The 10,483-nt window shown below is 40.5% G+C and overlaps 1 protein-coding gene across 3 annotated transcripts; it reads left to right on the forward strand.

The window, feature by feature from the left end:
• Positions 1-5,982: 5,982 nt before the first annotated feature.
• Positions 5,983-10,344, forward strand: cfap100 (cilia and flagella associated protein 100). 3 transcript variants are annotated; one of them, XR_011103392.1, is made up of 16 exons: positions 5,983-6,074; positions 6,386-6,450; positions 6,529-6,600; positions 6,703-6,797; positions 6,955-7,165; positions 7,242-7,306; positions 7,450-7,613; positions 7,708-7,788; positions 7,913-8,091; positions 8,251-8,335; positions 8,720-8,762; positions 8,871-9,025; positions 9,217-9,346; positions 9,484-9,686; positions 9,802-9,891; positions 10,071-10,157. XR_011103392.1 is itself a non-coding variant. In XM_068714260.1 (16 exons), exons 2-16 carry the CDS (start codon positions 6,432-6,434, stop codon positions 10,194-10,196), a joined length of 1,722 nt encoding a protein of 573 aa, XP_068570361.1. In that variant the 5' UTR covers positions 5,983-6,074; positions 6,386-6,431; the 3' UTR covers positions 10,197-10,344. The 3 variants fall into 3 exon arrangements, 2 of the variants coding, with proteins under 2 accessions (XP_068570361.1, XP_068570362.1); XM_068714260.1 differs by having other exon boundaries at positions 9,798-9,891; positions 10,071-10,344; XM_068714261.1 differs by lacking the exon at positions 5,983-6,074 and adding an exon at positions 6,159-6,190 and having other exon boundaries at positions 9,798-9,891; positions 10,071-10,344.
• The last annotated feature ends 139 nt before the right edge of the window (positions 10,345-10,483 follow it).

A 10,483-nucleotide genomic window follows, 5' to 3' on the forward strand; every position in this document is an offset into this window, starting at 1 on the left:
CCCACCTTCGTAGATATTTTAACCCAAACTGTAACCTTTTCCTATAACTAACTAACTGGTTTTGTTTCCTAAACCTAACCAAGTATTTCATGATCGGGATAGATTGGGTCAGTTATTAATTGTAGGGTTGGTGGTTTGGTTCTCGGCTCTATATGTCAAGGTGTCTTTGATCAAGACACTGAACTCCAAATTGCCTCCCAAATGTAAGTTACGGGACTGATGCCCTGCGTTTTACTAACCTGTAGTAACAGAACTTAACTTTGGACAGAGTGGAGCAATGGAGATACCAGGTGGTGAATTAATTTAAATATACAGGGGTCATTTACAACAGCACATTATCAAAATCAATCACATCATCTCTTTAATCCCACTGGAAAGAAAACAAAAATCAAAGTGAAATCATTAACACTTTTATTAGCCTCCCAGAGTAAATGAATCCACATTTGGCACGATTACTGGGTTTAAATAAAGTAAATTTGTGGGCCAAGGTGAAAGAGCTCATTATCCTTTTTCATTAGTGGTGTAGTCCAGGAGGTAGATCCCATAACTCTCAACAGTCTCAATGGCAATTACTACGTTTGTAGTTGAAGCACTTCCTACTATGGTAAATTCAAGATGCTACTAGGAAAGAACTGTTGAACAACCAACCAGTAGATAAGGTGGGCATACTGTGAGTCGGAGTGAAATACCTTTGCATGTGCCTCAAGGCGACTATTTCCCACAGATGGAATACAAAACTCCATTTCATTTCTCAAGTTAAATATTTTCCCCTCAAGATGTCCTTTTGCTGCAAAATAGTCACCCGAGTATCCAAATACAGACGGCATTTTCTCCAGACAAGACCAGGCGTCTGTCTGCTAACGAGTTTTTAATTATATTAGGATTAATTCTGCTGGGATCAAAGCCGACAGGCATGGACGTATCCCCCAAATATGCTGTTGTACAGTCCCACAGCCACCAGAACACATCGCTCACAAGTACCTCAATTTGCAAATGTAAATGTAAACATGAAAGTATTCATTCATTAGGGCTTACAGGACTAACAAGAAATGCAATATTCATAGATAGACTGGAAAAAGTTGAAGGTGTACCTGTGCATGTTGAAGAAATCGTTTGGGACTTTTTTCTCTGAGTTCTATGACTCAATAGTGATTCAACACAATATGCTTGGAGTTCAAGTGGCTATGTTGAGAGAGAACCGCTTCTAGGCAACAGCAATATGTGTCTAGAACCCAACAAGGCAAACAATTTAGCAAACGGGTAACGTGATGCAGGAAATACAAAGCCATGATGACACGGGAAAAAGACATTTTCCTCATACATTATCAAATTACAAAGAAAACTAATATATGCAACTAAATTTACAATACATTTGTTTTTCATCCACCACAAAATGGACGTCCATGTCCTCTGCCATTTCTGACAACATAAAATCACAACTCGTGAACTCTGAGCTTTCAGAAAATGTCCACATACAAGGTTGTGACGAGGGTGTTCATATGGACTCTTCTCGTGAACACGACCCCATTTGAAGGCAGCAATTTTCTCCTCTCATAGCAGCTATGGCCAGTGTTGGGCTTAGGCAAGTTACTTGAAAGATTGAATCAATTGCTCATCATTGAAAATGTACACTTCTTTACAAAGTAATTAGTTACATTACATGATACATTACATTCGTCACCCAGCTCCGTCAAAGTAGCATTTGAGCAACTCCAAAGACCCCACACCCACAAGTCACATCTTCTGTATTTAATACATGTCAAAATAAAAAACAAGATATTGTGGTTTAACAAGCAGCCATCAACAGCTAGCTTCACATTAGCTGGAAGTCCTGACCTCAATGTGAAGCCCCAATTTCCCTCCATCTCTGAACAAAACCCACTCTGGAACTGAGTAATGGATAACGTTAAGGAAGCCAGCAAAGAAGATAACATGTAAATAAGACAACTTTCGGTGCATTTATCTTTTGGCAGACGTTAAAATAAAATTGATATTAATCCTCCATCAAACTCCCGGTGAGACAGCAAACAAGCTCACATCCTGTCAAAGTAACAGAGCATTACTGGGAGTGGGATAAGTAACTGTAATGTAATTGTACTGAGTATCAAAGTGTAAGCCGTTACACTAAACATTCCTGAAAAAAAAAGTGATTACATTACTGTAACATCTCACGAAGTAGTGCGTTAACCCAACACTGGTTGAGGCTAATGTGTTAGCATACGCAGCAGGTAGACAAAGAGCAACATTAGCTTCCATTTGGAGTTTGAATATCTGACATACACTCTCCGCTTAGCTGTGTCTCCACCAAACCCTAAAAAAAAAGTATCTGGCTCTGTAGTGTAGTAGATGTTCCACTGTCTTCACCAGCTAGGCGCTAACTCTGTCTGTCATTTGATGTAGTGCACAGTTGGTTTATCAGTTCTTAGCTGAAAACAGTTGCTGTTGGAAATTAGGTTGATGAGAGCACTGACGCTGAACCAAACAGCTAAAAGAAGACAAAATGCTACATAGAGTGAGACAATTATCTGCCACTGGGACGTACCTCTTTGACAGTACAATACTCATTTGATTCATTTTAATATTAACAAAAAAAGATTTATAAACGTAAGAAGAACTGCATACAACAGCCACAATGACCACAGCTGATGAACACAGAGACCAGGTGGTTAAAGAAACTCCTGTACTGTAAAATGACTTCATCAAAAGTACTCATTAAGCAGACTGGAACCTGTCAGTGATATATATATATATATATATATATATATATATATATATATATATATATATATATATATATATATTGATTATGTATAATATAATTGATTCTGATACACTGAAGCATAAGCATCACGTTAACGCTGTAGCTGGTTGGGTATGGTCCATCCACACAGGTGTTTTCACTTAAGCTGCCTGATTAGCGCTCCTTGATTGAGATCACCATCCCCCTCATGTACTTGCTGGGAGGGGCAGCTCTCTCTGTTATCATCCGTATTAGTAAATTGGCAACATTCTGGTAAAACCACACCTGATTAGAGGTATAATCAGCCAGGGTAATTAAAAACACCTGTGTGGCAGTGCGGCGCTATTCATTTGCAAGGTAACAAGAAACTACACCTGTAAAAGCAACAAGGTGATTTGATTACAAATGCACAAAAACAAGCACAATGACCTGACTTGAGAGGAACTGTGTTGGCAAGATTTCAATTTAATTTCCCCACCAGGTTTACTGCATTGAGCGTGTGTGTAAAAAAATGAATGTTGTTCAAATTGATTTCAATTTAGACTATATCCTCTTCCAAGACTCCTCGGAATGTGAAAATATCAATACTCTTAGACCTTTCACAGGACTTTCTTTGCTTAAAAAACCAAGTATGAACTGAGCTGGCTCTGCTGATAGACAGAAATTTGGAGAATTTGAATAATGTCTTCTGCGCTTTATGTCAAGCTGAAGATTCACTCATTTGCCCAGTAAATAATTATTCTATGTAAACTGGCATTAGACATGCTTATAAGTGTCCTAATTTTAGAAAATGTCTTTCCAATTCACACCGCAATAATTCATTCAATTAAACAGATTGTCTTTGACTACATGGGAGAGGAAGATCATAATACCAAACATAATCAATTGAGCATATTCATTACATTTTTAGGCTTTGCCAATCACGGGCCTCCAGTATTAATTTAATTATAACTGGCATGATTATTATTTGAAAGACCTGACAAAAATACATGTACGAGTCAGAGAGTGAAGACAAAGACTTATCTGGGGAAAAGAGATGGAACAAATGCAGAGGCTTTTGACTTTGTGCTGCAGTTCTTTGGTACTGGGCCAAAAGTTAGTGACACACGGTACTGTGAGTGGATGTTACATTCTATAACAGATGTTGCATTGCCTATAATATTAAATAAGAGCACAGGAACTGATGTGCCGCTGATGGTTGTGTAGAGAAATGGCATGGTTGTCAAAAAACATAATTCAGTTTCCACAATATTTCATATATCAGTTGTCCTTACATCGATGAAAAAGATAGAAATTCTGGCAAATTATCCTAAACACATCTTCCCCTTACTAGCTTTCCCCCCCAAAATATTTAACCTTATCCCATGGCCTTCGTCAGCGAGAGGAACCTGCCCAGGTGTCAACATGCAACTTCGTTCATGTGATTGCAGGCAGTTTTCAACATTTCTATACTCAGGTTAATTCAATGTACGTTTAAAAGTTTGGCAACAAGAGCTAGGAAGTTAGCCTCGAGTTTTTAATATTTAAGATCAAGAATGAGTCTCTTTATTATCAACACATACACAATTTAATTTGCATTTACCGATCCCCATATAATGCCTCACTGTCTCGTCAAGTCAAGAACAAAGTATTCAGTAGCATCACTTTTAATCAAGAAGCAATCAATATTTAATGAGGAATAATTGTCTCTGTATCTGTTAAACTTATATACTGTATTGATAAACTTCAGCTCATCATTTGTGCTTGCATTTATAACTTGTTATACTGTATATAATGCTACAATTGATACAAGGAAGACAGTCATTGTTTTCTTTAATGTTTGTTTCATAACAGGTCAATGCTTTTTCTTTTTACTTTGCCACCTAAACTCACTGCAAGACATGAAGGAGAGAATTAGCTTTGAAAAATCTGTCCATCTCACATTCTAATTATGAGCAGACTCAAAATGAATATAACGCTTTCTGTTCTGACTTTTTTGTGTGTATGAATTTGCATTTTTTCCCCCTTTTTTGTGTTCATTGAAGGTGGCCGTGTTAATTATGTGTAAAGAATAGCTGTCGATGTCATTATGCACAGAGGGCTGAATGTTCACCTCTTACATAATTCACACTATATACTGTCTTTGGGCTACAAAGCGGAGGAGGCGGAGGCAATCTGAAATGCTCAAACAACCCATGCAGCACTGCAAGAAACCAGCTGCTTACAAGCTTTTCTGCATTGTAAGACGGCACTACTGTATGCATGGCAACTTCCTGGGAAACTGTACGAAAGGAGTGGCTTTAGAAACATTGTGTATTTAAACTTGAGAACAGTCGTGCCACAAATTTTAAAACATGACAATAATGCATGGAAAGTTGGAAATGTTCAAAGTGCCTGCTTTATGTTTCCCTTTCCAACCCAGTCAAGCATGTAACTGATCCTTCAAATCTGAATAAAACATAATTCCTCTTTCCTAACACAACGTGCCCTTTTCTGTTGCGAGAGCCAACACTCCCCCATGTGTTTGCGTTCCTTTGGCCTGACAACCTGACACTGGGATTTCCTACAAGCAAGTGTAGTGTGTGGGCTGCTTTGGTGAGCTGAGATGTGCAGGGTCATGTGTGGATGCGTGGGAGGAGATGTACAGTATCGGATTCTAAGTATATTCACTGGTACACACTGTGAACTAAAAGAAGTGTTGGCAGCCAAATCAACTTAACTTAGGAAGAAATTATCACTCACAATGATGCACTACTCACTGCAAATGCAAACATGTCTACATGCCTTTAAACAGCATCTCTTATAGTCCTGGAATCAGGGTTTCTCTATCTAAGACGGCTATCTGACAGGAAATAGTTCTGCCTAAGACAAATAACATGATCTGTCTATGCCATCTAGTGGAGAATAAATATGACTGGTTCACAGAAGAAGACCAATTCCTAGAACTCTGCCTAATGTTTGTTGGGCAATCATCATACCGAAGTAAGATAGCGAAATATTGATATTTTACAAGCCTTCTGTTAGTCTTGTTTGATGTATTTTTTTAAATATATATTTTTTCAAGCAACAAAATAATCAATGAAAGGCTTCCCAATGTTTAAAATCTCAATCAATGTTATAAAATATATATGAGGTATAGCAGCTACAGACATTTAAATGCATGCAAGTTATGAAATCCGAATTAAAAGAGAGGATTACTAGGAGGCCCTGAAGGCAACAGTTACCAAGACAACAGTACACAAAACACAGCCTCAGTCTGAAGAGCTACTTAATGCTAAAGCTAGGCTAGTGGTTCTGCGCACAAGATTCAGCAGTTTTCAGTATATATACTGTATATGCACAGCATTATCAGGCGGTAGGTTGAATTCGTTATTAACATCAAAGACAGAATAGCTAAACCATCAAGACGACAGAATAACAACCTGCAGTGTGGACTAACGTTACTTCATCAACTTGGCCAGAAAGCTGGAGGTTGTAAACAATATAAAATGCTCTCTGTAGAATTATGTCTTGAAGTTGACACTCACACAAAAAGCAGACTGGATTTCCAAAGCTGAGGATCCTTGACATCACAGAGACTTAAATAGTAAATAGTTTGAAAATCGACTATTTGTCCTCCACAAAAAGATGATATTAATGATTATTATTTCTTTTTGTAACCTGCAGCTAAACCAAACGCTGAGCCAGTGTGTTGCCAGATATAACCTCAGAGATGTTGTCACCACATCCAAGTAAACATTTTTTATAATGCCATGAGTCACACATATAACATAGTGAATACAGTCAGTGATTGATTGTGTTTCCAACAGAAGGACCAGCAATCTCTTCAGGCAGCAATGTTGTTTCAGAGACTGACAGTGCTGCCAAATCACCTAAACCAGGTACAGTGGGCAGCGACAGATTGGTAAAATAGAAAGCAGAAACAATGAAAATGCTTTTTTTTTCTTCTAACAAACACATTTACTTCATTACGTTGTTTGCAGACATGAGGAGAGAGACTCGACAGAGCCCATTCAGAGTGCCAGACAGTAATAGCATTTTCCAGCTGAGTGCGAATGAAAGAGGGGGCCGAAAAGAGGTTGGTGTGTGTGTGTTTTTTTTTGAGTACAACTGTGTAAATACAAACAAGTCCTTCCTCACACACTGCATGATCCTTGTGTGTGTGACAGTGTCTGCGAATATAAAAAAATCGAGCGCCATCTTTAAGGCCTGCTGCCGTTCTCCCCTATGCACAGGAGATGCGCAAATTCCTGGCTTTGCCAATCGAGGAGAAGACGACCCACAATGCTCGAAAGATGGCCAGGGTGAGGAAGTTGCTGGGGGAACAAAAGGAGGAGGAGGAGGAGATGAAAGAGATGAAGAATCTGAAACTAACCAAGAGTAGGACGGCTCTCCCTGAGCAGACAGCCATCAGACAGGAGCTGAAGAGGGCCATGATGAAACGAGGTGAGCGGAGTGGGAGAGTAGAGTTGGTGAACTTGCTCACTGTAAATGGTAACGGTTGTCTGTCCTCCGTCCGCAGAAAACTTTACCAAAGAAAGCAAACATCACTTCAGGTCCATGGAACGGCAGAAGGCAGTGTTGGAGGTAAACAATTTCAGGTTTCTCAGTCTACTGTGACGGATGCTTTATGAACGTTTGCTCTTTGGGAGTCAAAAACACCAATTCGGCCGTGTAATAACAACAAAAAAAGTCTCTTGCGTCATTGGCCTCCTTCCTCCCTCCCACAGTTAAATCTGATGGAGAAGAGGTCCGAGATTTCTGGGATGGACAAAGCCATCACGGAAGAGGAGGAATCCCTGAGACAGCTTGAAGAGCTCATTGAGAGAGACAACCTCCTTTTCGAGGACTTCCTCAGGGAGAACGAGAAGAAGTCGGTGGAGGCCAGGACATTGTAAGAGGAAGCATCCAGATGCCACAGGTCAGGTGCACGTCGGATGTTTATAAGGAGTCACGTTGCGAACACTCTGTCTTCTCTCTGTTGACAGTTTGGAACGCGAGGCCAAGTCCAACCAGGAGAAGAAGGCTGAGATCAAGAAACTGACCGCTGAAATAGGGACCGTTACGAGGTTGCACTCTGATAATGCTGTATAATTAACACGTATGAGTGTGCACTTTACCCATGTTTCATGGCAGTGAGGGACGGCGTTACGTCGTGGGGCTTTAAATCTAGCCTTTTATTTATTTTTATAGCGAACTCGCCAAGTCCCAGGAAATCCTGACGGACTACAAGAGCTACAAGGAGCTGCTGTTCAAGTTGTCTCCTCCAGAGTGGCAGGAGGCCCAGAAGACCAAGGCTGTGAAAGGCCCGTCTGATGGAGACGCTGAGGACAAGCGGGACAAGGGGCCTGAGGAGTCGGCTAATAACAACGGCAAGTACAAAACCAAGTGAATCAACATGGAAATAAACCACGAGGACCAGGGAGATGCTGTTCCATGTCATGACATTGTTGTTGTTTTTTTAATTCTAACTCCAAGGAACGTATTGGTACAGTAAATATAGATAATGCTGAATGATAACATGCCCACAGATTTGGAGAGCGAAGTTTCCGATCCAGCTGGAGAGCCGCCTTCCATTAGAGAGACCAGGCTGTCCTCAGCTCGCGGGGACACACTGTGAGGAGACACAGAGACACCCACCAACATCACAATTCTGATGGCTGCACAGCCAGTATTTCTCCGTCACGTTCACACACACTGATGCGGAGCTAAATCATGACTTCCATTAAGTGTTCAGCATAAGGCGAAAGAACCACGAATTCACATTAGAAATATTTTTCTACGTAATAAAGACCTACGTCTTTGCATAAAGTATATAATTTCCTCTTCTGGCAGTACAGTTTGTTTATGTGGTCATTCAAACATCCTTTCACAATAAATGTCTTCCTGTTGTGGCAAACTGCAGCATGCTGATATCATTTTGAACACCTTGCAGTAAAGTAGTTTGAAAGCTGCTAAAAGCGTCTCCGGACACCAAACTCCTTCTTTTGTTCTTTCCAGGAGCACAATCACTAAACTCAATAGTGACAACTCAGAATATGAGGTCAGTTCCCCTTCCCCCCAAAATATCTAAAAATCTATTCCTCTGACTCTTTCCATCTTGAGTATTTTGTTTGTTTGTTTTGGCCCACATTGTTTGTCGCCTCTGAAGGATGAGCCGGAGCTGTTCTTCACCGACCCCCAGCAGCTGCTGGATCTGGTGACAGACCTGACAGAGAAGAACTTGTCCCTGATTCAGAACACCTCAAGGGTGGAAGAGACAGCGAAGGAGCTTCGGAACACCATGAAGACAATCAGTACGAAGTTGTAAGCGTCAGGAGTCGAGGGGTCAATTCTCTGGGGATGAATGATTTTGGGTATTTTGCCTGTTGTGTTGCTTTAAGAGGTGTCTCACGTTTTACCTCGGACAGTATTTTCACCCTTGCCTTTTCTATATACTCCATTATCCCCTCCGCTTTTCCCTCATCCTTCAAATGCTGAACCCTTTCCGTCTGAAGCAAAAGCACCGACGTGTCCCTAGACCTGCAATTAAAGAACATGAGTGAGAGGGTCGACCGAGAGAAGGCCAGAGGCAAAAAGCTCAAACAGATGGTTGAGTTCCATCTGTCTTTGGACACAGAAGACCAGGTCAGGAAGTAGAATGTGTTTGACTGCATTTTAATCCAAGATCTGATGGGCAACAACACCCAGCAATCACGTGCGGTGACATTAGTGGTTCTGAGCAGCGGATATATTCCTCATTTGTCCCTCCCTGTCGCTCGCAGGACGCCATGTGGGACGCTCTGGGCAGAAAGGTATCGGAGGTTTATCGCAACTGCGTGGATGACAGGATTACCAACCTCAGCACCTTGGAGAAGCTGGCCAAAATTGAGAACCGCATGGGGTTACTGCTGGAGGGCCTCGAGAGCCTCCCCGAGGAGAGCTTGGAGATGATGAAGAAGATCAAGGACAGTGAGAGGAGGAGCAGGTATGTCTCAGTGCTTTGCATTGCATCTTTTTTTCCCCTTTAATATATTGTTTACAAACTTGATAATAAAAATTGAATTAAATTGTTTTTGATGACTTCATCGTGTCGCAGGCAGCGTGAGGAGAAGCTGAGAGAGCAGAGAGAGAAACAGAAGGACAGGATGAGGAGGTACTTGGAGAGATCTCTGGCTGACTCCAAGAAAATAGTAGGTTCTTTATAATGTGGATACATTACAGCTCATGATTACAAAAAGACAAAAATGGAATTTGTTTCCATTTTTTTTTTTTTTTTTTTACATTCTCTTTTAATGAATTTGAACAATAAGAGAGACTCACAGCGTATCCTGATTCAATTGCCCACTTGAATTTACATTTTCTTTTTCAGAGTGGGAGAAAGCTCATGCCCAGATGCAAGCCTGATGCTCAGAAAGTCAGAGTCAGGAATGTGGACACCACCCCAACTGAAGACGAGATGTATTCCGACCTCTTCATCCCTGATGATGTAGAGTAGAATCAATACATCAGCATCAGTCGAAATGTTAACGCAGCAATAATATTCATGTGTAAGAGATACATTACAATAAAGCAGTGGGGTTGCGGTGGTAAACGAGTCTCTGTTTGTGTTGCTGTTGAATACTAACACTTTAACTGTTTGGATTGTTATGATCACATGTGTATTCATTCATCAAACATGTTTTCTTACTACAAAACTGTTGCTGATTCTTTAAATAGTCTACACGTCTAATTTAGTCAAATAAATACACACATCAATGATGTGACAACTTATATTGAATATAC

The sequence above is a fragment of the Cebidichthys violaceus genome, unplaced genomic scaffold (genome assembly GCF_023349555.1).
Source record: "Cebidichthys violaceus isolate CVI_PGR_0920_01 unplaced genomic scaffold, fCebVio1.0.p SCAF_2, whole genome shotgun sequence".
In the NCBI taxonomy this organism is placed as follows: Eukaryota; Metazoa; Chordata; class Actinopteri; order Perciformes; family Stichaeidae; genus Cebidichthys; species Cebidichthys violaceus.